Source organism: Neopsephotus bourkii, unplaced genomic scaffold (assembly GCF_033783945.1).
Source record: "Neopsephotus bourkii isolate Nb327-2 ecotype Australia unplaced genomic scaffold, CSIRO-AGI_Nbou_v1 NB_860, whole genome shotgun sequence".
NCBI classification, from domain to species: domain Eukaryota; kingdom Metazoa; phylum Chordata; class Aves; order Psittaciformes; family Psittacidae; genus Neopsephotus; species Neopsephotus bourkii.
In genome coordinates this window covers 2,994,309-3,019,092 of record NW_026901356.1, presented here as the reverse complement: position 1 = coordinate 3,019,092, position 24,784 = coordinate 2,994,309, and the positions used below count along the sequence as shown (strand labels likewise).

Genomic DNA, 24,784 nt, shown 5'->3' with positions numbered 1-24,784 from the left:
AAGCTGAACACCTAAAATGGCACAGCTGAAATCCAAGGCTGTGAGGATCCTGTAATACTCTCTTTTCCTCTCTATAAAGTTTGCTGGGTATTCAAAAGGCATCAAAAAATTGCTTCAGTGATTCAACAGCAAATCTCAGACACACAGAAACAAAACATTAAAGCAGCTGCCTAAACTAAAAATCACTCTACTGTGACTCCACTTACAGAACAGATTCAATATTAATCAAGCAGTCTCAGGTACTTTTCTAAGCCATGAAATATAATATATTCATTTTAAATGTGATACAGATATGTGCTCATCATCTATTTGTATTGCCAAACTGCATGAAATGTAGCAATTACAGTTCAAGTAATCACCACTATTCCTGATATCCCTAAAGCTGGGATTAAAAATAAAACTGAAATTGTTATTTTCAAAATTACCTTATTTCATTACCTTCTCCAGATGTATGTTGTAGCCTTATTTTAAGTAAAGATGCTGAAATCAGGAATGATAAAACCAGTCCACTGCCTGTCCCGTTGCAGAATTTATTTTCTACAGTCCATATACGAGCATACACTCTGAACTAGACCTGGCTGAACCTTTCTGATGGAGCCACCATTGTGAAATTAAATGGAAAGCAATTCAGCTTTCACTTTGAAATGCGTCACTTTTCATATAAATGACTTCAATTAAATTTCACGGAGTCTCAAAATATACCAAGAAGGGGAACTGCACTCTGGGAGTGGACCTCCTGCACCCCAGCTGCAACTGTGAGGAGTCTGCAGGAAAATCTCCTGGGAGGCGCACAGTGTGGCTGCTGGGGGCTCAGCACCAACTGGCTTGTTCTGCAGATCTAACTCCCTTCTGATAGCACTGACTGAGGATGCGAATGTAACCTGACTGAATAGGTTTTAACCTGACCATGTATCTTACAGCCTGACTAAATCCAATTTTTCAGGAAGAGTTAAAATTCAACCTTCTCTTTCTTTTTGGAATGGCAGCTTCGGATTAAATATTAAAATATTTTCAAGTTTTTTCTGTGCTGCAGCTTCAACCAGCAGTGTTTGGTTTTTTTTTTTATTTAGCAACTTGCTTCAGCTGTAAAGCATCCCATAATGATGGCCAGCTCAAAACAATGTACAAATTCCACCTCATTTTGTTCTTTTAGCTAGGACTAGAATTACATATAAGAAGAATCAAGTGGTGCATAGCATTTGCAATGGCCCCTAATAAAGCCTGATTTGCATTTTAGAGGTTTCAATGGGATGTTACATGATATTACTGCAGTGTTATTAATTTTTGTTTGTGATATTGTTTGTTTCACTTCTGCAGATCTAGTCCTTAACACTAGCTCGATAACACTACAATGAACATACTGGAACCAAAACGGAAATGTCTTTTTCGCCTCATTTTTCATACAAATGTCTTTTTCAAACTGGCACCAGCTGCGCCTATCTGCAACTAACCTAAGATGAGGAGAGAAGAGCTGTCATATGCATCATGCCTTCCTTCAGCTCTCTCTCCAATCTACATTTTTCAGCAGAAGCAACAGAGATGAAATTGTTGAATCCTGCTGTCTGTAGCATTCAGAAACCAAAGACAAAAATTATCATTTCAATCCCATGCCAATGGAGAACAAAGGCAGCTAAAAGGGTGAAGGAACCACATGACCTACACACAGGGTCTGTAGGCTAAAAACTCCTCACTTTGGGTGCCTGTGTTTAAAAGCCATTTAAATAGCAGCATGGAGAAGGCAGACTTTTTTCCACTACAGAGATAAATCAGTATTCTGTGACATTTTTCTGTTAAAAGATAGAGAATCAAACTAGAAACACATTTGATTTGGTCCAAAACCAAGCAAACAAACAAGCAAACAAGAAACAAGAAAACTCCCCCAAAAAAACTCTGTAATCAATATGGGTTAGTAACTTTAAAGCAAATATAATTGTTTGTACCCAACCAGCAACATCCACAAATAAAGTTCAAAACATCTAGAAGAAAAACAACAGTGGGAGAAATTTTCTGAAAAACAAATGCAAAGAATGCCTGTTGGATTAGCAGCTGAGTGAAGAGCTTTTGGTTAGAATCAGGTCTGAACTGCTGCCCAAGTCCAGAGCTCCAGCCACTGCCACCTGCAGCAGGTAGGAGCTGCTCAGGAGATGGGTTGGAGAATGAGGTCCCACAGGAGACGTGCTGCTGATGAGGCCTAGGCTATTTTATGAATGAAGCAAGCACCTCAAATAAAGCCTACTCAGTCCTAACGGCTCAGTGCCTTACATCACTGTGTAATGGCTGCTCTGTCACTGCAACCAACAAGGGACAAGCTGTGATGGAAGCTGATGAGCCCTGAGGAAAACAGAAGGATAATTGCTGTGACTGATGGCATCAAAGACAGAGAAATGCAAATATACAACCTTGTGAATAACAACCTTTTCCAGCTCCAAACCTCCTTCAGCTATCAGAGAAACACAGTTAAAGCCTCAGAAAGCAAATGGACATCTTGGATCTAAAGACCCATCACTCACTTTTGCTCTCTGAGGCAGGTTCATCATGGTGTCTGGTTTAAAGTCGTTCTTGTTCTTTCTGCACAGAACTGCTGTGATGATGATGATGATAACTGTAACCACAGCAATGGGAGCCAGCACTGCTGCAATGATCCACAGGTTGTTTGGGGGATTCTTCACCACAGCTATGGAAAATTGCAAACCAACATTGGTAACTTCCACTGCACAAACACAAGGTTTAAATTGCTCTTAACGCAGACTTCAACTGTCTCCATATAATAATTAGTATAGAAAGATTGTTAGTAGTCTTACTATGCCTTTTTATTCCTTGAGGAAAAAAAAAAATAAATAAATTAATCAGCAGCACGATGTAATTCCCAAATCCCTGGACTCTATTCTCTTATTTAGTTATATGTTAGTTATATGCAAAAGCCACCATCAACTCCCAAGTCAAGTTAACATTAGATACGGTTAATTTACAGAGTAAACGAAAAAAGGTGCAAGTAATACATCCTTAATTTTTTTCCAAACACAAAACCAGCTCATAGTAAGGTAGCATGTGTGTTAAAATTGTAGACATGGAGTCTGTATCTGGTGTCAAAGACTTCCTGGCTCAGGAAGAGTAAACTGGCAGAGCTTTTGCAAAACCAGTGAAGCTAAGCATGCTAATAGTTATTATTGATATCAACAGAACAATAAGAAAATACTTCTCTTGTGCTCTAGAAATACTTTATCACAGATAAGGTTGAAAAGAATACATCATTTCTGAAGGAGGGGAAATAATGGGGTTGGAAAAAGCTGCTTGGTAGCTGCTAGCTGCTTTCTAGCATTCATAATGGTACCAGGAAAAGGGTACATTCCAGAAATGTAGTGATGCTAAAATATTTTAGATTCCATTTTATCAGAATAAAGTCTCTTGCTATGAACCTTTAAGAACCTTTAACTTGTAAACACAGAAGAGATCCTCCTGTGACAAATCCCTGGTACTCTCATTTAATTTCTTTCTGGAAAAACACCAGATAACCATATGATGCTGAAATTTGTTTTAGTGAAATATTTAGTGGGCTTCAGCATGCTATCTCTATTTAATTTACTATGCCACTAGCTGCTTGCGTGGATAGGCAATTGTGAGAATACCAGCGTAAAGCAGCATTTCCCATTTTCCAGGGGACTAGTGCTTTCAAATGTCATTGAGCTTGTTAACGGCCAGAGGCACTCAGCTGCTTTTAGGATCTGACTTCAACTGCATAACATCTTGCTCAGCAGCAGCTATGAAAGCCAGCTGAAAGTTTGTCTGAAGCTTGAGCCTATTTTCTTTGTGGATCTACAACTTTCTGCAAAGCCGATGTAGTTTGTTGGGTGATGCAGGAATAGTGCCACAAGGTACACATCTTGTGCACAGTGTAACAGTAACCACACAGTTAAAGACCGTCCAAAAAGCCAGGCTGAAGCCCTTCAAGGTTCAAAATATTAAAAAATTCTTTTTATAGAAGCCCTAACACTTGTGCCTACAGCCACTCAGTAACTGATGCAAGTCTTAAGAGAGAAATTCAAAACCACTTAAATTTTCAGGAGTGGATTACTTTATTGACCACATTATTCTGAATGATACTACCGTATCTTGAATTTGAAACCTGTCTATACATGAATAGTTCTGTTCAGCTTCACTTTCCTCATTTGTGTCTAGACAAGATCTGTAACAACCAGATGGTGCACTTATCAAATTTCTTGGTGAAAATGATCACTTGGAAAAAAAAAAAACAAATCCCTTTGACACAGAAATAATCTACATCATTTTGAACAAGTCAGAAATAAAGGACATATTGATAGCCCCCACATTTTACTTTGGGCCAAGTTATTTGAAAAACGCTTTTAGCCCCAACGTTCATAAGCCTGTACTGTCATGGTTTTGTTAGCATCAGAATTAGTTCTGACTTTACAGTTCCATAAATTTGTTCAGTTCACAGGACTGTATGTGTGTATGAGTTGTACGGTAGAGTTTACAATCATCGGCTAAATAACAGTTGGTATATAGCTTTGATTTGCTAAGATAGAAGATTAGTCTTGCACAGGAAGAGCAGCTGCTCAGAAAGGTGCAGCTGAAATTTCCCTGTGTGACCAGTGGAGGCTCCCTACACATACCCTGGTGTTCTTATGAATTAAAAATAAATAAAAGAAGAAATAAAGCACCAAACCAGAGAATTTTAAGAAGAATTCTTACGATCAGCTTGAACTTGAATAACATAACCCAGTGTCAAGGCCATGCGCTGGGAGTCAACAGTACTCAGAATTTTGGCAGCTGCGGTCCCCAGCAAAGGTTTCCCATTGTATAAGGTATAGTATGTCAGCTCAGCTGGCTCCTTGGGCCCTGGAATACGTTGGATTTTTACCATCTGTCGGGGGGGGGGGGGGAAGAAAGAAAAGAAAAGAAGAAAAAGAAATGAAATGGAAATAGAAATAGATTCCGTGTGTACTTTACCACTGCAAAACCTGTCAAGAGCTGCTTGAAGACAGTGCACACAGGGAACTCCTTCAAGTCCCCATGTAAGCATAAGATACATGCAAATATTCTCACAGGATCAGAGCTTCTCCCCTTCGTAGCCCGGGTATTAAGATTAGAGAGGTCAAACTTGCCAACTTCAACATTTTTAAACATAATCCTAAAGTAAAGCCCTACACTAAGAAAGGCCTGCAGCAAAAAGAAGGAAAGAATCAAATGTTTGGACATTACAGTCCTCTGTGAAGAGAGAATTCTTAAAACCTGACCTAATATTGAAAATTACGCTTCCCCTGCATATTGTAGTTGAAAAATTCCCTTACATTCTATTTCTATACTTGTTATTTTTCACGCCAGGCTGACACTAAAGAGAACTATGCTTTTTTTTCATTTTATTCTTCAGGACTTTTATATTGTGCCTCTATCTGTCCTAAGAGTAGAGGAAGTATCAAACACCTCTAATGATGAGAGGAAAAAGGAGTTTTGTGATTCCTCTCCACCATGTTACAGACTAAAATAAGTCGTGTTTTCATGGAAAATTTTACAAAGGTTCACACTTTTGGCAAGTAAAAACATGTCCCTTCTTCAAATTGTTTCAGTGGGAAAGCACACGGTCGTGGGTAAATTAGAAAAGTAGTAATTTGGGGTTTTATCTCACAACAAGCAATTCTTGAAGAACATCATGTAATTTGGTTTTTTTAAAACCAATCATGTAATTTGAAAAACATAATGTAATTTGGTATTTTCAAAACCAAAGACAATAGCTTGTTATGCATGATTTGAAGACAGATCCTCCTTGAACCCCACAACTAGCATCAGTCACTAAATCAGTGTGAAAAAATATGAATCATTTAAAAATAGTGAATGGGAAATTTTGCTAACTAAGAGAAAGATAATTATTATTAGGACTGGAATCTATGCTTCATAATGTGATCTGTGGGCACATGATTTGATGACTAACCCTGCAAAAAGACTGCTTCATACTTTTTTTCTTAATAAAAACAAAGAAGTTCTAGCTTTATCAGCTCCCTTTTCCAGGACAGGTAGACCTGGGAAACTTGTTTACAAACAAAAGCCTGCAACTTCTCCTTATGCTAAAATATATACTTTGCACCAATCCTCAGAGCAAGCACAATGAAAATATTTATTAACACTGATGAACTAATGATAATATCTACAAGATGGGAAGCATTCAAACACGGGTGACTGCAGAAGAAGAAACCCAATAGTAATGGCAAGCATTTTGCGCTCTGCTTTGATGTTCACGAGAAAAGACAAGAAATCTCAATCCAGTTAAATTTAATTTTTCCCCTACAAATTGATGCAGGACACATGCAAACAAAGACCTTCAGCCTTTTTTCCCGCACATATCTAGGAGCCACCAATACCGTATTGCCTACCTGCACAGTGTAACTGCCCACAGTAGTGGCACGTCTGAAACGTCTTCCTTGCTCATGGGACATCATAAACAGAGGAGCCAAACGCTGCTCCATCAGTCGTGCAAAGCTCTGATTGTTCAGTCCCAGCAGTGCCATATCAACCCCTTGAATAACTGCGGGAACAGAGGAAAATCATGTCAGCACATCTTTCATGGACCAGTGAAGTAACATGTGGTCTGCAGGACAGTTTGAGATGGGGATATACTAACCAGAAGAAAAATAGCTGGACACTGTTATAGCCCCTCAGTAATTCCTGGTGGGGATATAATGTGCATCTGTTTCAACCCCTGCACTGTTCTTCTCAGATAATGTCAATAATTTCAGAGAATAAAATCCTCCAAAAACTGATTTCAGCCTTCAGTTTACCAAAATGGCTCCAGGAAGCACCTAATCCATGATCTTCAATGTAAATGTAGTTAAAGCCTGTTTGAGAGCTGCCTGGTTTTATGCTTATTGCTAGATTCTCCTGTTAACTAAACACAGTTTTTCATCCAGCACTTTTGAAGACTGAAGTTGGGATTTTGTGCAACTCAGTTAGAAACAAAATGTATATTTGAGAGCACTGAAAGCCAAATAAACATCTCCTAAGTACAAACGAATGGAAAATTTACACTAAGTTCAAAAAAGTGACAAGGCATGCTAATTTAATTCATACATATGTATGACTTTTTAAATATTACTTAAAAGATCTTTTGGGACCACCATGTTTTTTTTTAAAGCAGTGTTTCCATTATAGTATCAATAATAGTCCATTGCAGTAAGCACCCAAGAAATGGAGTATTGGGTTCATGGGGTCCAAATGGGGAGGAGCCTTACCATTAAAAATACTGTACCAAATAAAATAGCTGTACCAAATAAAGCCACCACCTCCGAAGGGAGCTTCAGAGGATCGGCATCTCTGAATAAACTCATTTTTTATCTCAAAATTATGAATAGATATAACTGCCACCAAAGCACACCGGAACCACAGTGTAGAATTTAATCTGGTTTATGTCAGGATCCCTTTTCTTGCTCTCCTGAGCACTAAACAATTCCAGGTACAAACACACCAATTAGAAAGGCTTTGGTATCTATTCACTCACAGATGCCTAGTGGAAAGGGTCTCTTTCTTGTCCACTTCTCACTTCTAAAGTTAAAACAGTTGTAATAATATGATACTAGTGAAATGACTGTGATAAAACAAGTATTGTGAATCCTAATAGCATTCTCTGCACCTTTTCCATCAACAAAAAATTACACGCTTAATGCTACAGTGAAAGATGAAAAAATTCCTGGACCCAGACAGTCATCAAAATTGTAACACATTTCCTCAGTTTAACAGATCACCTTTCTCACTGCGTTATGTCTACCAGCCTCTTGATTTCAGATTTAAATCAAGGGCCCAGGAAAAACAAAACCCCACAAACAAACAAACAAACAAAAAACCTATCTGTGTTTGAAAACTCTGAGAAAATAATGCTGCTCTCAGAAGTGCTTAAACCAAAGTGGCATCAATTTGGAGATGGCTGTTGGACACAGAAGTCTCTGTTCAAGAGGCTGTAATGCCCCAGAGTAACTGCAAGTGCCATTGCCCAGTTGAATGCAGCATGTAGGTTCAGTCGGCAAACACTTATTTCTGTGTAAAATTACTGCACCAATGTGTTCATATAAATAAGCACTAAAAATTATTGTTATCTGAAGTGCTTGGAGGAGGGGAAGGAGATTAAAAATTACCTGTTATCACCCAGTAGTCTCTAGTTGACTCTGAGACATCGAGGTTTGGATACTCCAAAGCTTTAAAAGTAAAAGTTGAAATTATGTTACAATATTCCAACATCCTACACATTTTATGTCCCAAAAGTGGTTAACCAGACAGTGATAAATAAAATCGAACTATGGCCCTGAAGGAGATATAGAGGCAAAATTTTCAGGATTACAATTTCTCTTGTCTGAAAAGGACACAAAATGTAAGCAAACACTGGATTACAAAGTAGAACATCTTACGCTGCCAAATTATTGGCTTATACATTGTCTGGGGCAAAGCGCAGGATTGCCCATTACTAAAAATAATAGGTAATATGCAAGTGCTTAAGTTATACACAGTTCTGCTGCTTTCTTTCTCTGAGTAATCCCCTGGGGCGAACAAGATGAGAATCTATGATGATTCTGTGATTCAATCCTTACTTAACCCAGACCACAATTTTAACCTAAAAGAGAATTAAAATAAACCAGGATCACATTCCACCAATCACAGAGTGCAGTTCCACAGGAATGCCATGATACTAATGAAACTGTGAACACCCCTTGGAGTGTGATACTCTTACTTCACTCTGCATGACTGAAGGCACTAATACCATACGTGTTTGTGTCTGCCAGAAACTGATTCTTGTTGTTTTGATGCCTTTTGTTAGTTTTTCAATTTCCCAAGTACGCTAGGCTGAAAAGTTCAACATGCTGCTAATTCATTATACAGCTCAGCATTTTTTCAATAGATTTATGCAATGCAGAAAGCATGAACACTTCAAACTTAATTCAGAAAATATCCCTGCTTTCAGGTTGACACACTGCTATTGAGTTACCTTGATTTTTGAACTCTGAAGTGGCTTGCAATTGTAACTGTTCTCAAGGGTCTGATTATGCACAGTGAGTGCTTTTGAGGAGGGATTTCACGGCATGTCCCAAGCTGTGCATATCCATGACAGACTGCGAAGGCTCTGGAGGAGCCGACGTAGTCTGCTGGTAAATAACACGCTTTGAATCAGACATAGTATTTGTTTGATAAACTGAAACAACTACACTGCCACATGAATGAGCATCAAACACTTTTCAAAGTAAAACATTTTCACAAGACATGCTATCAGTCTGAAACCATAAACACTGTGGCATTAAGTCCATGAGTTTTCAGTATTTGCTGTACTGGCAATAAGACCAAGAACTCCAAAATGAAATATAATCCATCAGTTGTTAAAGGAGCTGATCCCTTTATCAGGTCACTTCATCATGTGCAGGGATGTCGTGGTTTAAGCCCAGCCAGTAACTCAGAACCACACAGCCACTCGCTCACTCCCCTCCTTCCCAGTTCCCGGAGGGATGAGGAGGAGAATCCAAAGAATGTAACTCCCAGGGGTTGAGATAAGAACAGTCCAGTAACTAAGGTATAACACAAATCACTACTGCTACCACCAATAATAGTAATGATAAGGGAAATAACAAGGGAAGAGAATACAACCGCTCACCACTTGCCGACCAATACCCAGCCCGACCCGAGCAGCAATCTAGCCCTTCCGGGTAACTGCCCCCAGTTTACATAGTGGGCATGACGTTCTGTGGTATGGAATACCTCTTTGGCTAGTTTGGGTCAGAAGCCCTGTCTTTGCTTCCTCCTGGCTTCTTGTGCCCCTCCTCACTGGCAGAGCATGAGACTGAAAAAGTCCTTGACTGGAGTAAACATACTTAGCAACAACTAAAAACAGTGGTGTGTTATCAGCACTGTTCTCAGACTAAAGCTAAAACACAACACTGCACCAGCTACTAAGAAGGAGAAAAATGACTGCTACTGCTGAACCCAGGACAGGCGATCAACAGAGAACTGCAATGCCACATGGGACCTTTACAGTGTAACAAATGGCTTTCACAGCTCCTGACTACCAAGCCATTTGCCTGCCTTGCCTTTGTGAGAAGCACCATAACTCTTTTCCTATGCAACAAGCCTCTTTCAGAAGGCAAACACTTGAATTGAGAGCAGTCGTCATCAAAAAATCCTTAGGGCTTCTCCTTGTGCTCCTGGATGCCCCACAAAGACAGTCCTGCACACAGGGCACTCTTCAGACAGGCTCATCCACTAGCCACAAAAAGGAAGCAGCCTATCTGATGATGAATGGTCTACATCCCTTTCAAAGTCCCCAGGCACACTCTTTGTCAACAGCCTCTCCTCACTCTTGGAAAGACTTGATGAAAGCACTTAGCCTGGAAAGTGTGATTCCAAAGTGCACCAATGCAGTGCAAGAATTCATCACTGGGCAGTTTCACCAACTGTTTGCATATATCTGATTTAGATGAGTAATGCTTCAATAATAATATACACTCATTCTTTTCCAAGGATTTGCACAGTCACCAGAGCTAGCTGTGATTTCACCACAGAGTGAGCACTTACCCCACAGACAGCTCATTGTGCAACTGATGAAGAATTGCACAAGATAATTAACACTGCTTTGGGGCTGTTTGCAAATAAAATGGACTGACAAAAAGGGCAACTTGTGTTTTCCCCAGAGCTCACTTTCCAGCAGCCCGGTTCTGCTTTTTCTTAGAATCAGAAAATAAGCAAACACCTTAATAATTTCACCTAAAGCTATGAATCTGCTCAGTTCAGTGTTCTGACCATAAAGACATGCTTGGCTCTACCCTTAAGTTTCCAATTATTTCAGTACTTGTGAAATGAAAAATTACAAACTATTCCATCACCAGTTTAACCTTATCAGTGAGTCTGATAGCTACCGTAAGCTTTACCAGATCTTTACTGGTATTTAAACACAGTATTTCAAATTTCACAAAGCATCCTGTGCAGATTTACACACAATGAGATCAGCTGAAATCCACACTTCCTTAGTCAGAGTCCATTACCATGCACTGACGCACCCTGCATGTCCCTATCTCCTCTCATATCCAGTGAATATTGATGTCCTCCAGTGAAGAGATAACATGTCTCTGCAGTGAGCTTCAATTCACACACTAAGTTTAATGACCAAATTATACAGAAATCCTTATAATCAAATATGTTGTCTCTTTATTTATCTTAGAGGGTTAGCATACAGAGCCAGAGAGCATCTATGCCATACAGGCTGTACAGACACAAGATTTTCTTTAGCTCTCTGTACCTCTGAATCTCCATAACATTTGAAACTCAAGGAAATTACTGATGCTAAAGTGCTTAGACCACATTTTAAACTGAGGACAAAGTTCAGTAAATACACCAACAGCTTTTTAAACTGAGAAGCCTAAGATGGAGCTCACCCACTACCCAAACACATCCTGAGTGTGGTACACAGTCCTACCACTGGAACAAGCTCAGGGACTGAGCTGAGTGTTCCACCAAAGTGAAGGGTTGGGCTGAAGATGAACTTCATGCACTGTGCTAAGTCTCTGAGAAATGGAGAACTGGGAACATTCTGTGATTTGTTTTATATAAAACTACAGTTTTTTATTTTGTTTGGAACCTGGCACATACAATTTTTTTAAACTCATGACAGCATATATATGTGTTCCTTAATTATCTGCCCATGTTTCCAGCAACCAAAGTTAACACAGAACCGAGACCCTACCACCACCTAATCCTCCCCCCATCTTCTTTTCGGTTTTGTTTTTTTCTTTTTAATAACTTAAAAGCAGTCATCTAAATCACCTACAACCTGTGAGCTTGACAACAAAGCTTATAGTGCTTGCAAAGCAAAAACCTAATCTTAAGGAGCTGTGTGCTGGGACGTGCATACTTACACTCTGCAATGGTGAGAGGTGGGTAAGTTAGGTAGAAACCCACCAGCTCAGCTGACAGCTGATTAAGAAGGTCGCTAGAAATAGTGCCATTTAGAGTTGTGCTTTGATTGTTCACTACGTAAAACAGAGTGACAGCTTGGGAGACATTGGAGGTGTTCAAAATCTGAAACAGAGGTAAAGAAATTAGTCATGTTTCAGCTTACTTAAAAAAAAACAAAACAAAACAAACAAAACTGGGGAAATGTTAACTTGACCAATGGATTAGGTACAGCTCACTCAACATGACTCCGTAAAACTTTACTTGTGTGATACTTTAATTCCTAATTCAGCACATGCAGAGCTACAGGAGGACAGCAGCAGGCAGAAACAGCAGTCAGGACTTGCTTCCAAGACCACCACCCTATCACTTCCTAAGTTAGCAATACCCCCAAAACCCACACCACTGCCTTCTTCTAGGGCTCTTTCCAAAACTGCCTGGGTGCTTTGTGAGATCTGCTACTTCTGCCATGAGTAGATCAGCGACCATGAAGTGCCACTCAACATCATGGCTCCAGCTATTGAAAAGCTCAATAACTACTTTACCTACTAGAGAGCATTACCTCTTACCATGCTCTTTTCTGCCTCTCTGAGCTCCTCCAGTTTGAACACAAGCTCACAAGAAACTGTACCAAAGTAACTAAGCAGAGTTCTGATGGCTAGTTTTCTTCCTCTGGTAAGCTCTGTGCAAACTATTCTGGGGAGCACAAGTACATACACAGAGTTTTATTATAATTCAAATATGTATCATAATAACACCCAGAGGATATTTTCTGTGCCATAATTCAGGATTAAAGAGCGTAAGAATGTCAGACCACTATACATATAAAGGTATGCAAAACTCGGGCCCTTCATAGTGAATTTGGGTTGCAAGTATGGAACTGGAATGCACACCAAAAATAAAAGAAGAAAGAAATATATTCCATTAGTTCAGATCTTGCAAAAAGCTACAAAATAGCTATACGTCATTATCTTTATACCTGAACAGCCTCACTGAAAGCAACTAATGTGTCAGAATAACATAACCAGTAGAAATATAAATTTTGAAGAATATTTTAATATATATCTATTTTTATTTGAATTTCACATTATTTAACTGAAAACAGTAGAATTAAAATTCATGAAAATAACAGTAACAGTCTTCTATAAATCATACATTTATATACTTTTCTGCAATACATAAAACAATCTTAGTTCAGATGAAAACATAAACTTATTTCCATAGTGGTTATCAAAGGCATTATGTTGAAACACAAGCATACACATAGCAGAGTACAACCCCAGAGAGTTTGGCAACAGGCACTGGCAAAGCACACAAAGCTGTACCTGAACTGTTAAGTTGTTGCTGGTGTTTAAGACCTTTCTTTCAGCATCCTGAAATGCCCTCTGTAACCGTTGCTCCATGGTCTGAACAAATTTGCATGACTGTATATTGTCTGTTTGACCCACAAACTGCAGCTCTAGAAAAGGAACAACATTTTAGCATGAGGCCAAAATATTCTCAGTTGTGTAACTCCTGCAATGCCTGACAGCAAAATGATCACTTTAGAAATTAAGCAGATGAAAACAATGCCACACAAGATCAGTTTATGTCATTCACGCACTGCACTAAACTACCTGGGACCAAATGTAAGAATTGAAATATTAGAGCTGATCCTGTTCACAAACAAATGGAGATTGTTTCTGCAGTGATATATAGTATGGTAGAACCAGTTCACGGTACATATACTTACTCAGACGTAGGCAGGAAGTGAAATCATTCAAAAACACAAGTTATACTCTTAAAACTTGCAGGTCATTTACTCTTGCAAGACAGAATCAATCATAATATTGATTCGCATTCTGTATGTGCTAAGGAAATGTACTTATCTGGGTAACTGCAATAAGTATAAGCATATAAGCAGACACATAAGAAACCTTTTTACAACTGAATGTGTTCCTTTACAGCACACTGCCTTCTCATAGCTTACACCGTTCTGCTACATGGCAACTGCTCTCTCTACAGCATGGAGGGGTTAAACAGCAATTGTGGTTCAGACCACTGAGACCTTGGCCAAATCCAACAAACTCAGCCAGAAGAATACGTATATATAACATCATAGAGACATGCTTCTCATCTGATCATCCTCAAAAGAAACACACAAGTTAATTGACAGGTTGTGCAGTTAAGTCCATTTAATCAAAAGCCAACTCTTCATCAAGATACTGGTATGACAGCCCTAATGCCCTGCCATTTCACAGCAGGTGACAACAGTGTCAAAAGATGTGACAGCAACACCACAAAGGACAGACGTGCACACAGGCCATCCTGTTCGTGCTGGGAACATCAACATGTGAACCCAAAGAGAGCTTGTCCTGATACTGTGTTCCTGCAGGGGCTCAGGCAGGACAGCAAAGGAAAGGAGGAGAATTGTCCCTGTGCACTGAACAATTAACACACACACAGGCTTTGTCTCACCTGTCTTCAGCTGGAAGTGGTAGGCTGGAAAGGGCTTCCAGGGCAAGGCCAGGGCCACCACAGACTGCAGGTGTGGCACATACTGCTTCATGTCTGCTGTGGCGTTGCTAACACCGTATGCAAGAAGCCTTTCGATTACAGCTGCTGGCATAAAAACCAGTCTCCCCTGGGTAACGTAGTAACCAACTGTTAGGTTATTCGCTTGCTCCAGGATTTCAACCTAAAACACACGGGGAAAGATGTTTTTTCTATTTTATCTGCCGTTCAACCACTATTTGATGGGACTTCTCATCCTTAATACAGTTCCCTTGCAGGTTTTCTATGCTGTAATCCCCAACCCATGCAGCATGTGCTCTGAACTGGTGTAGAATAGCTGGTTAGAACAGCTCACATATCTAGGCTGGAGCTTCGTTCATGTGTAGACATGGGGACATTGTACTTATGAATGAGAAAACACAGAGAATTTCCTCTATTAGGAAAAGGCAGCTTCCCTCAGGTTTATAAGAAGATGGAGGACTAAACCTGACGGGTTTTGCTGCTGCTGAGACTCAGGAATACACAAGCCAACATCACCCAAACTTGCACCAATAGAGCATGGGGATAACAGTTAATCTGATGCCCTCTATTTTGAGCAAAATCACTTTTTTTCTTTCCCATTGGCTCAGTGAGTATAACTCATAACAGGCTTGGACTCAGCACAAAGCCCTGCCTAAGTGCACAAGAATCTGTGTTGTAGAGCAGAGTGCTCCAGCAATGCACTTGAGCCTGCTCCTTCACACAGCAACTCAGAGGCTCATACAGTTTAGCTGCGAAGTGATGGACATATCTTCCTCAGTTATTTTCAATAAAACATGCTAGCTCCCAGCTCAGGATTTTCATCCCCGAGGAACTGCATTTATCAAGTACTGTGTTTTCAAACTAAGGAGCGGACTGACAGCAGTGACACCCCATTTAGCAGCCCTGCTCTGGCAACTGATCCAGGCCAAAGAGAGCAGCACTAGTCCCAAGCTGCACAGGAAGGAGGAAACTGCTGTCAGTAGCCATTTCCCACAGCATATAAAAAAGAAATTGGTATTTTTCCCTTCTACTTCACCAGTTAAAGTGATAAAAGCTTTGGAGCAGTCCTTATATTTTGACAGCCCAGAGTGGGTGCCACCAGTGCCTTCTTGCCATGGGAAAACCTCAGTGCTCCCCTCTAAGAGGCTTCTTGAATACAGAGACACTGCTGGAGCTGCACCCAGATGGGATTCTCTTGGAGGGAGAGCTGTTTCAGCGAGATCAAGCAGGCAAGCCAAGCATTCTTACCTGAGCACTGACATTTTGGTTGAAAGCTTGTCTCAGAACTTGGTTGAGTCCTCTTCTCACACTCTCTTTGAAGGAATTGCTGATCAGCATCCTCCTTGTGTTCAGAAACAGAACTGTGGAACAACAAAAGCCACATGTTGGCTTGAGACATTACCAGGCTACTGCTTGCTTTTTAGAATTGCTTTATGTTGGGCCCTAGCTGGATAGAGATCACCAAAGCAGGTAGGATTTGCAGCAGCTGCAAAGGCAACAAGAACTGCAGGGTCTTGGCAGTGTCCCTGACTTCCCTGTTCATCCCATGGCAATAGCTCACTGTTTCAAGAGTAAGGTCTAACAAATGCAGTATCTTCAGAAACAGCAGTAAATGTTTGCCATGCTGCCTTTCAGAGTGAAGTACGATGGCACTCAACTGCCCATGGACAGACTGCTGCAGCATTCCCAGGGGGCTGAGCTGGTGCTGCACAGGCAGATCTGCATAAGGGATACATGCTTCATACCTTCATGGGTGCAGTTAAATAAGCAAAGAGATTTGTTACTCCACTGCTACAAGTATTTTTGATTTAGGAAGTGTCTGTACACTTTATTAACATTATCACCAGGTTTTTCTTTTTCTTTAATAATCTGCAGAGGGAGTTTTATAGCTGTACTTAAGTACCTTCAGTCATATACTGTATACAAGCTACTTCTATCTGTAGAAATAGTTATTGCTATCATCATGCTACTGATGTAGATATTTAGCAGCTACTAAATACGTTAGGTCCAAAAGCTGCTTATTCCATTGTCCCCAGTATCACTCATAAACCTTTATGTAGCTCTTCTTTGCCAAAATCTCCAAGACATGCATCTTGTGGTGCTGTGCTGTGCTACGATAAGGAGTCCACCAGAAGACTGGGCAAGGGACCTCTTCAGACCCTTTTAGTTTAGAGTTCTTATAGCTAAGGAAAAGCTGTCAATGAAAAAACAGCTAGAGCCAGAAACGGTACTGTTCACAGAGAGGGCTTGAATTCCTCCTATTTTGAAGCATACAACTCAATGTTAAACATTACTTTTAAATTAATCTGTACTGATAGAATTAGGTGTTCATCTAAAACCAGAATTACATGCTCATATGTGAACAGGGCCAAAGACTGAAGCAGGTTACTGCACTATTTTCTTCAGTGAGACAGACTCCTGACTGCAGAGACCAAACCACCATGTCTTACGGGCTTGTCCCTCCACACTGATAGATCTCTGCAGTGACTCACTGAAATTCAGAGCACCTGATCTGAAACCCAAGATAAAGCCAATGCCATTCCTATCTAGTAGCCCTGTTCTTTTGATCTGGCTTGTCAGTGCAGCAGCCCCGTCCCCAGATTAACTAGTAATACTTCCACACTCTTTGACACTTAAGTGCCTTTCCCACTTGTCACTAGTTGCCCTGATAGACAAGTGAGCAACCCCAGGAAATTCAGTGACCCCTGTACCTGTTTTCACCATAACGTTCCAGGAGAGCCGGCACTCGAGGGGGGGAGCTGCTGTCATGTTAGCAAACGCGAGGGCTGTGCTTTCAGGAGGAGCAGAGGTGTTTCCCACAGGAGTAGGGGGAAGCCTAGTTGTTTTCGCTGATGCTGTAATAGATGTCAAAGCTGCTGTAATTGTCAGTGGATATGGGGTTGGCGTTTTGGTGATTTCTGAGCTCGGAAACTTCTGGGTGTCAGTTACTGTTTCTATCTGCCTTGGTACATGTGCTGAGGGTGCAAGTGTGGGAGCTATGACCATGCTGCTTTTAGGGGTTATGATCATAGCTGTCAGGTCCACAGGTGAGGCAGTTGTGTTCCTTGCTGCCAAAGGAAAATCTGTATGTGTTCCTACTGAGCTTAGATGCGATGTCAATTTTGTAGCAGTGTTATTTTTTGTAAGTGTCAACATTAGTGTGCTTAAAGCCATCACAGATGGCAAGGGTGTGCTTTCAGTGCCTAGAGAAAAGAAGGAAGAAGTTGGCACTGGTGAAGCTGGAGATGATTTTCTTGTTAGTGGTTTTGCTTCTGAAGTTCCTACTGTAGGTATTGCACCAGAAGATACTCCAGATAACACTGTAATGACAGAATGGGTAGAGTTGGTTGTTGACAAAAAAGAAGTTAGTTGTGTCGGTGATGCATGGACAGAAGTTATGATGACTGACGGCAGAGCACTGGTGGTAGGGGTTTGCAATGGGATGCCCTCAGTAGCTTTATTAGATATTTTACTGGTAACTAAACTATTTCTTGCAGCACTTGTGTCCCATTCCTGCACGCTAAATGTAGCTGGAATTTTATCAGCCATAACCAAATAACCAGAGGACTCTAATTGGTTGTCTGCAAACTCTGGCAAACTTCCAGAACTGACTTCTTCTGTAATAAAACTATGCAAAAGAACTGAGCTAGAATGCTTAGTTGCAGGTGATGGGGACTCAGTTGGCAGTATGCTGTGGATGGCACTGTTTTCATTGCTGGCTGAAAGAGTCAAGTTGTTGATGAGCTGAAAAGCCAGCGTTGGTGGTGTGCCTAAGGGTTTTGTCAGTAGAGCAGTTTTTCCAGCATCAGTTGTTTCTGACTCTAGAAATCTAGGGAAAGTCCCTGTATCATTAACAGAAGGCATGTGTAAACTGAGAGGGGCTTCATAGTGTATACCAATATTAACATCTTCAACAGTGAAGAAATTAGCAGTGTTTCCAGCTGTGCTTCCATGCCTTTTCTGAAGGTGGTCAGGCACTGTCAAAGTGGTAGCGAGGGTTGAATACTGAACAGGAAAGGATTTCACTGCAAATGCATCTACATAAAATTCTGGAAAACTGTTTGACTTAGTCCCAGCAAAGGGTGAATCTGAAGTATCTTTTTGAAAGTTTGCATATGTATAGTTTGCTGAAGGGGTGGAGAAAAGGGACTGCTTATTTGTATTAATTTTCTTTTGCAGACTTGAAACTGCTGAGTATGGTGCATGGTACTCAGTTCCCAGTGGAGAAGTACTTGGAGGAACTTGTCTTACTGCTGTTTTGACTGAAGTTTTTAGCAAAGGCATACGAATGCCAGCTGAAGATAGCAATGCTGTATTGGTCCACGTAGAAGTTGAAGCTGCAGCTTCAGGAGAGCTGACAAGATCTGAATTGCTTTCAGAATCTGCGTTTAAAGTCCCAGAAAAGCCTGAGCTGTGGCTGTCCATCACTGTTGTCATGGTAACCTGTGATGGCATCATATCCCATGCTGGAAGCACAACAGCAGCAAGTGGCTTTCTATCAACTGAATGTGAAGTCTGATCAGAGGTAAAATGATTTAAAGCTATTGGATGTGAATATTCTGCATGTGGGGCCATAACAGTAGGTACTGTCATATTTCTGTCTTCATTTGCAGTTAGAGCCAGACTTTCTGCATCTCCAGGTGAAAGATGTGCAGTCCCAAACATATTAGCAGCAGATGTATTTGTGATAGCAGGTTCAGAATTTGAAAGGCTTGTAGTGTAATTCATTAACAGCATTGCAGCTAGACTAGGGCTAGTCAGGGCTGTTCCCAAAACAGTGCCTAGTATCTTTGATCCTTTAGGGAGTTTACTGGTTTGGATATCTGGAGAAACTTTGGAAGTCTGAGATTCATAAGGCAGAACACTATAGCCACTAAAGTTCATGGACGTCTTTGCTGTCACCTGTCTTGTGGAAGGCTTTTGAGCTGTTCTTACCACAGGAAAGCCATCAAAAGTTGGGAAATGGTTTACAGAAACAGTTGGCAATCGCAGGCCATTTGCTTCATAAGTTGCATCAGTCATGTCTTCTGAAAGAGTCTGATTCAGAGCCACCACTGAGTGCTGTGAGGGAAAAGTCAGAGGGATTTGCAAAGTATCCTCATCAACTGCTGACAAGCTAGGACTGTTTGTGTGTGCTGTCCAAGTAAAGGTACCATTTGTCTTGGTTAACAAGGGAGACCTTGTCCTGGTTGAAGAGGAATGTGTTGCATTTCTGAAAAGAAAATCTATTTCACTTCTAAATGACCGCACTGGCAGCACTGCATTGCCAGCATGCTTTGCGTCTGGAATAAGCAATTTCAGCAGTGAAAGGGAAGATGTGCTCTCTGTTGAGCTGGAGACCCCAGCCAGGCTCTCAGAAGCTGATGACATGGAAGGTGTACGGGTAAAACCTGTCCTGCCATTAGTCAGTGCTGTGGAAGACTGAGGATGACTTGTTAGATGTGGATCACCCACAGAATGGAAGACTGATGTAGTAACCTCCACTTTATTCTGATAAACTGATGATGACAGAGGACTGATATCACTATTTCTGTCAGCCAACACTGCCTTAAATGGCGGGCTGTTTGGTTTTACTCCAGTAGAAGATATATTATATATACTCTCATTTGGAAACCATGACAGGCTTCTGGAAGGGAGTGACGGGGAAGACTGATATGTTTTTGACACTGGAATATAAGAGTATACAGACAAAAAAGAGGTCCTTTCTGAAGGAGACCTTTTTCCCACTACTTTTGTGAAATACACTGTTGTTGCTCCAAAGAGTTTGAAAGGCATGGCACCTGTAAACGACTCTGGACTCTTTCTGTGATTCACCACACCAGAATGTACTACAGTGACTGTGCTTAGAAGACTAGTTCTGCTTTCACTAACCTGTGATCTGGCTGAATCTGTGTTGAAGAAACCTTCAGGATCTGCAGACAAAGGCGCTTGGATGGGAAGGACAGCTGGCTTAGAAAAGTTAATGGTATGAGGTGACTGAATGACCAGTGAGGAGAATGATGGTGATGAAACAGCAGCAAACACGTCTGATCCTGCTGTGCTTTCTTTTGAAATGGAGGGTGTTTCTAATGGTGTTAGCTGAAATGGCACAGTGGTACTCAAATGTGTCTCTGATGGTGTAGTGGACAAAGTGGCAAACATACCAAGTTGAGGCAAACCTGATACATCAGCTGCTTCATCTGCATCTTGAGGTGATGACCTCAGAGGTGACTCAGCTGAAACTTCAGCGGGTTCCTGGGATGCACTGTTTCCACTGCCTTGATAAAGGGTCGGCAGCAGATAAGTTTGATCCACAGTCCTGGTACGTGTGCCAGTCAGTGTTGTTTTTATCATCTGAAGCAAGTTTGCATTCTCCAAAGTCTGTCCCATAGAAATATCAGCTACCGAGGAAGCCTTAGCTTCTGTGGAAGGCCGTGTGGGTGATAGTATAGCTCTCCAATTAGGAAAAGATCCTGTAGAAGGAGCAATGATGATATGCTGTTGCCTGGTACCTGTAAAATAATAAGTAAAATAAGTATATTCTTTCCCAAAAGGAAGAGGAGTTGTTGCTTTGTAGCAACAGAACACAACACAAAATGCATTATATGTAGTAAAACCAGTGAACTTCTTTTGTCGACAAAGGGCATAAAGATTCAAAGAAAGTTGAGAAAAAAAAAAGCAGCACAAAACCCAATGAAAGGTACAACTTGACAGATTATAAACCCCTCAGCTCACATCACCAGACAGAGGAATAAGGAAAGCTTCCTAGACCATACTGTTTCAAAATACTACTTATAAGTGGGATGGTTTAACATACTAAAATACACCTTCTTAAGCTTTGAACTATTCTTGAGGCTATCATCAGTGACCCACTACCAAAATATTATATGAGAAGCAGTGTAGAAACAGCACAGATTTTAACAACCACTGACTTGGCATGCAGTCTGCCATGGGAATAAAGTCAGCATTGGCTGTGTTCCTGTAGGACACATCTGGAGGTGCTCATCTTGCCAGTTCTAATAATGTATGCAATTATAGACACAAAAGGAAGAAAATAAAACAGGGATGAACATGAGGAAAGGGGGGCAAGATCCAAAACAAATTAGGAAATTAAAGTCCTTTTTTGATATGTGCAGATGTATAACGCATCGTTTCAAACACTGGTTTACATTCAACACCATAATGTTCCTAGGCTTTGTTTTCTTGAAGTGATTACAGTTATTCTAAAATTGCAGAATGGGAAATCTCCCATTCTTACTAATTTAAAGATTAAGATTCACTCAAGAGTAAAATTTAAGGGGCTCTTTTTTCCCTACCCCTGGCCAAGATAATCCATCAAAACTCAGTCCTGGCACTTGCTACCACGCCAAGCTGTGTCCCCTTCCATTGCTAAACACAGGGACAGCACAGAGCTAGTCTCTGCCCTCCAACTGCAGTGCATCTGCATCAGGCACAGAGGATGCCAACCTGCTCCATGCCCTTATGAATAACTCCAGTGTAATGACAATGAAGACTAAGCAGAGGCAGACCCTTGAGACACATAGCTATAAAATGGGCTGGACAACAGTTTCAGTTAACAATGAACCCGAGGGTCAGAGCCAACAGCACCAGAGGCGACCAGCCCTCGCAAACAGGAGCCGGCAGCAGAACACCACATAGCACAAGAAAGGAAAGTGCGTCGAGCTGCACCTATTTAAAGACAAGTTTCTTTCTGGTGATACCCCTGTGCCACACCACCCATCATCCATATGTGCAGGCCAAAGCAGATGATTAGACCAACTCCTGCAGGCTTCTGTGTGCCTTCAACAGAATCATGCTGGAATTATGTTCAGCATAGCATTTTTGCTCTACCAAAAAAAAAAAACAAGAAGCAAATAAAAATAAATCCCACCAAAAATCCCCCAAACAAACCACAGATCTTTCTTTTCTTTAAGAGTTTTATTAAGCCACTGTGAAGAATGGCCAGTATGATCTTCCCTCCACTGAAATGCAAGAAATAATATAGAATCCAGAAGCAATTTGGTTTAGAGGAGCAGCTCTCGTATGGGTAAAAGAACAGAGCTCTGCCCTTCTACCAACCAAAAAGTCCCCATACCTTTCATCTAACGCAGGCTAACTTGCACACTAGCATTTTGGAGATAAAGGTAGGCAGACACAGGGCTACCTACAACAATGAGATATAAGCAGGCTAAAGGGAATCCCAATCAGCCCTTATGAAGCTGCTCCAGAAGGTCAGACTGGACAGGAGGCTGCAGAGTCCAGGGAACCTGACCCGCCAGGAAAGGTTTGCAGCACAAAATGCTTTTGGACCAGCAGCACCGTGGCTGCTGATGTGTCACTGGGGTACTGGAGACCTAAATGACTGTTTTCTGATATTCTATGTGTTCCACCATATGTTGGGAGGCACACTGTGATTCAGACTATGTTTTGGTTGCCTTTCCTTCCCTGCTACAGTCAGACAGCTCTTCCACAGAAGGTAGGAAAGACGAAGACATGCATTTTGCTCAACTAGAACAAATGCAAACATATGCTTGAAATTAAGAACCAGACGATGTACCTTGCAAAATCAGGCCTTAGGCAGACTGAAGTTTAAGTTTCCGTGAAGTCATCATTACCCAATCTGTTACACCTCAAACTGCCTTGTTTCACTTCTTAACTGAAAGGCTGTACTGAAAAGTGAATGCAAAGCCTTCACATGGGATTTCTTCTAGCACCTAGCGAATGCAAGTCCTCAAGGGGAATTAATCAAGTCAATGTTTTCTTGCTTCCTAAACCAGCAAAATCTGTCAACAGCAATCACACACAGTCTGCACCATTCCTCATCTATTTCTTCACACTTCAGTTTAACGAGAACGATTACGAGCAAAGAGACAATATAAACGTGAAAACATTGGATTGATGTTACCACATTTTAACAAAAAGTAAAGGAAAGCTCAAAAAATGCAAAGAAGATAAAACACTGAAAAAAAATGTCCTTGAGCCACTGGTTAATTCTAGTCCTTCTGTTCTACTTCCTTCCGCTCTATACCAACTAGAAATTTTCTGGTTTTGTCTATTAATGAAGTAAAGCTCTTGAGTTACTGAAGGTTAAATATATATATATATATACACACATACACACACACAATGTTCTGTAACCAATATACAATGCTGGCATTCCACTGCAGCAAATTGTCTTTGAGTCCACGTTTATGAAAAGATACTATCAGTATCTATTTCAAACTTCTGTCATAAATTCGATATCCTGGATGAAGCATGCACGCACAACTGGATGCAGCATGCAAAAGGCAAAAGTATCTTCCCATGGAGTTTAAACTGAAGTACATACACTTTGGCTGAGAACTGGTAGGGTGATATCAATAGGTCCTTATCAAACACTGTGCAAACCAAGACTGTATATGGAAAAGGAGTGGTCATGGGAAAATATTTTCACTTCTGCATCTATCAACAGGTGAACACACCTGATGAAAGAAGAAGACAATTCAAATCAAGAAGGTCACAATGAGAATGCTACCTCGCATTGTGTACTGGGCCATTGCTCGTACATGCATTGTATGTGCACCTTCCCTTCTTTCACAGTAGCTGATTCTCATGCCTCAGGATCACCTGCTATTCTTTCATACTTCAGGCTGTCGACTAACTGCCATCTCCAACAATCCTAAAACCCATTTAGCAGTAACCTCATGCTAAATACATGCATTTTTGGCAGTGACCAACCCAGAGCTACTGCAGCAGGCATAGATGGTGGAGAGCTGGAGAACCATAGAATGGTTTGAACACTGCCAGGGATGGGACATCCACAGCTTCCTGGGCAACCTGTGCCAGTGCCTCACCACACTCACCCTCACAGGGAAGAATTTTTCCTGATGTCTAATCTAAATCTCCCCTCTCTGTTTAAAGCCATTCCCCCTTGTCCTGTCACTACTTGTTCTTACAAAAATTTCCTTGGGATTGCACTTTTCCAAGAGAGCAATGATAAATAAATCTGCAAAATAAATCCTGGTCTATGACCCCCTTAATATCACCTTCCTTGCACCAATTCTGGGAAAAGTTTACAGTAACCCAGTAGACCAATTCTTATATTTGCTTCAGTTGTAACTTTCCCCAAATTAAATATTGGCCTTCTAAACCAAAATTCTGACCTGGAGTGTTAAAACACAGATCTCCTTACCAGCACCTGAGGCTGTTCACATCCTAGCTCCTATTATAAAATCATAGAATCATAGAATAGTTAGGGTTGGAAAGGACCTTAAGATCATCAAGTTCCAACCCCCCTGCCATGTGCAGGGACACCTCACACTAAACCACATCACCCAAGGCTCTGTCCGACCTGGCCTTGAACACCGCCAGGGATGGAGCA

At 41.0% G+C, this 24,784-nt stretch overlaps 1 protein-coding gene across 4 annotated transcripts in view; it reads right to left on the bottom strand.

Moving 5' to 3' along the window:
* The window catches only part of KIAA1549L (KIAA1549 like), a 120,859-nt gene that overhangs the window by 47,879 nt on the left and 48,196 nt on the right, over nucleotides 1–24,784 (bottom strand). The window contains exons 2-11 of one of the 4 annotated variants that reach the window (XM_061356646.1): nucleotides 20,589–20,936; nucleotides 17,157–17,765; nucleotides 15,694–15,806; nucleotides 14,389–14,608; nucleotides 13,257–13,390; nucleotides 11,895–12,057; nucleotides 8,139–8,198; nucleotides 6,387–6,538; nucleotides 4,711–4,882; nucleotides 2,511–2,674 (exon numbers count right to left, since the gene is read on the bottom strand). In XM_061356646.1, the coding sequence (XP_061212630.1) occupies nucleotides 2,511–2,674; nucleotides 4,711–4,882; nucleotides 6,387–6,538; nucleotides 8,139–8,198; nucleotides 11,895–12,057; nucleotides 13,257–13,390; nucleotides 14,389–14,608; nucleotides 15,694–15,806; nucleotides 17,157–17,765; nucleotides 20,589–20,936 (2,135 nt within the window). The remainder of the gene's footprint in view (nucleotides 1–2,510; nucleotides 2,675–4,710; nucleotides 4,883–6,386; nucleotides 6,539–8,138; nucleotides 8,199–11,894; nucleotides 12,058–13,256; nucleotides 13,391–14,388; nucleotides 14,609–15,693; nucleotides 15,807–17,156; nucleotides 17,766–20,588; nucleotides 20,937–24,784) is intronic. The other 3 variants (XM_061356647.1, XM_061356648.1, XM_061356649.1) reach the window with 3 other exon arrangements.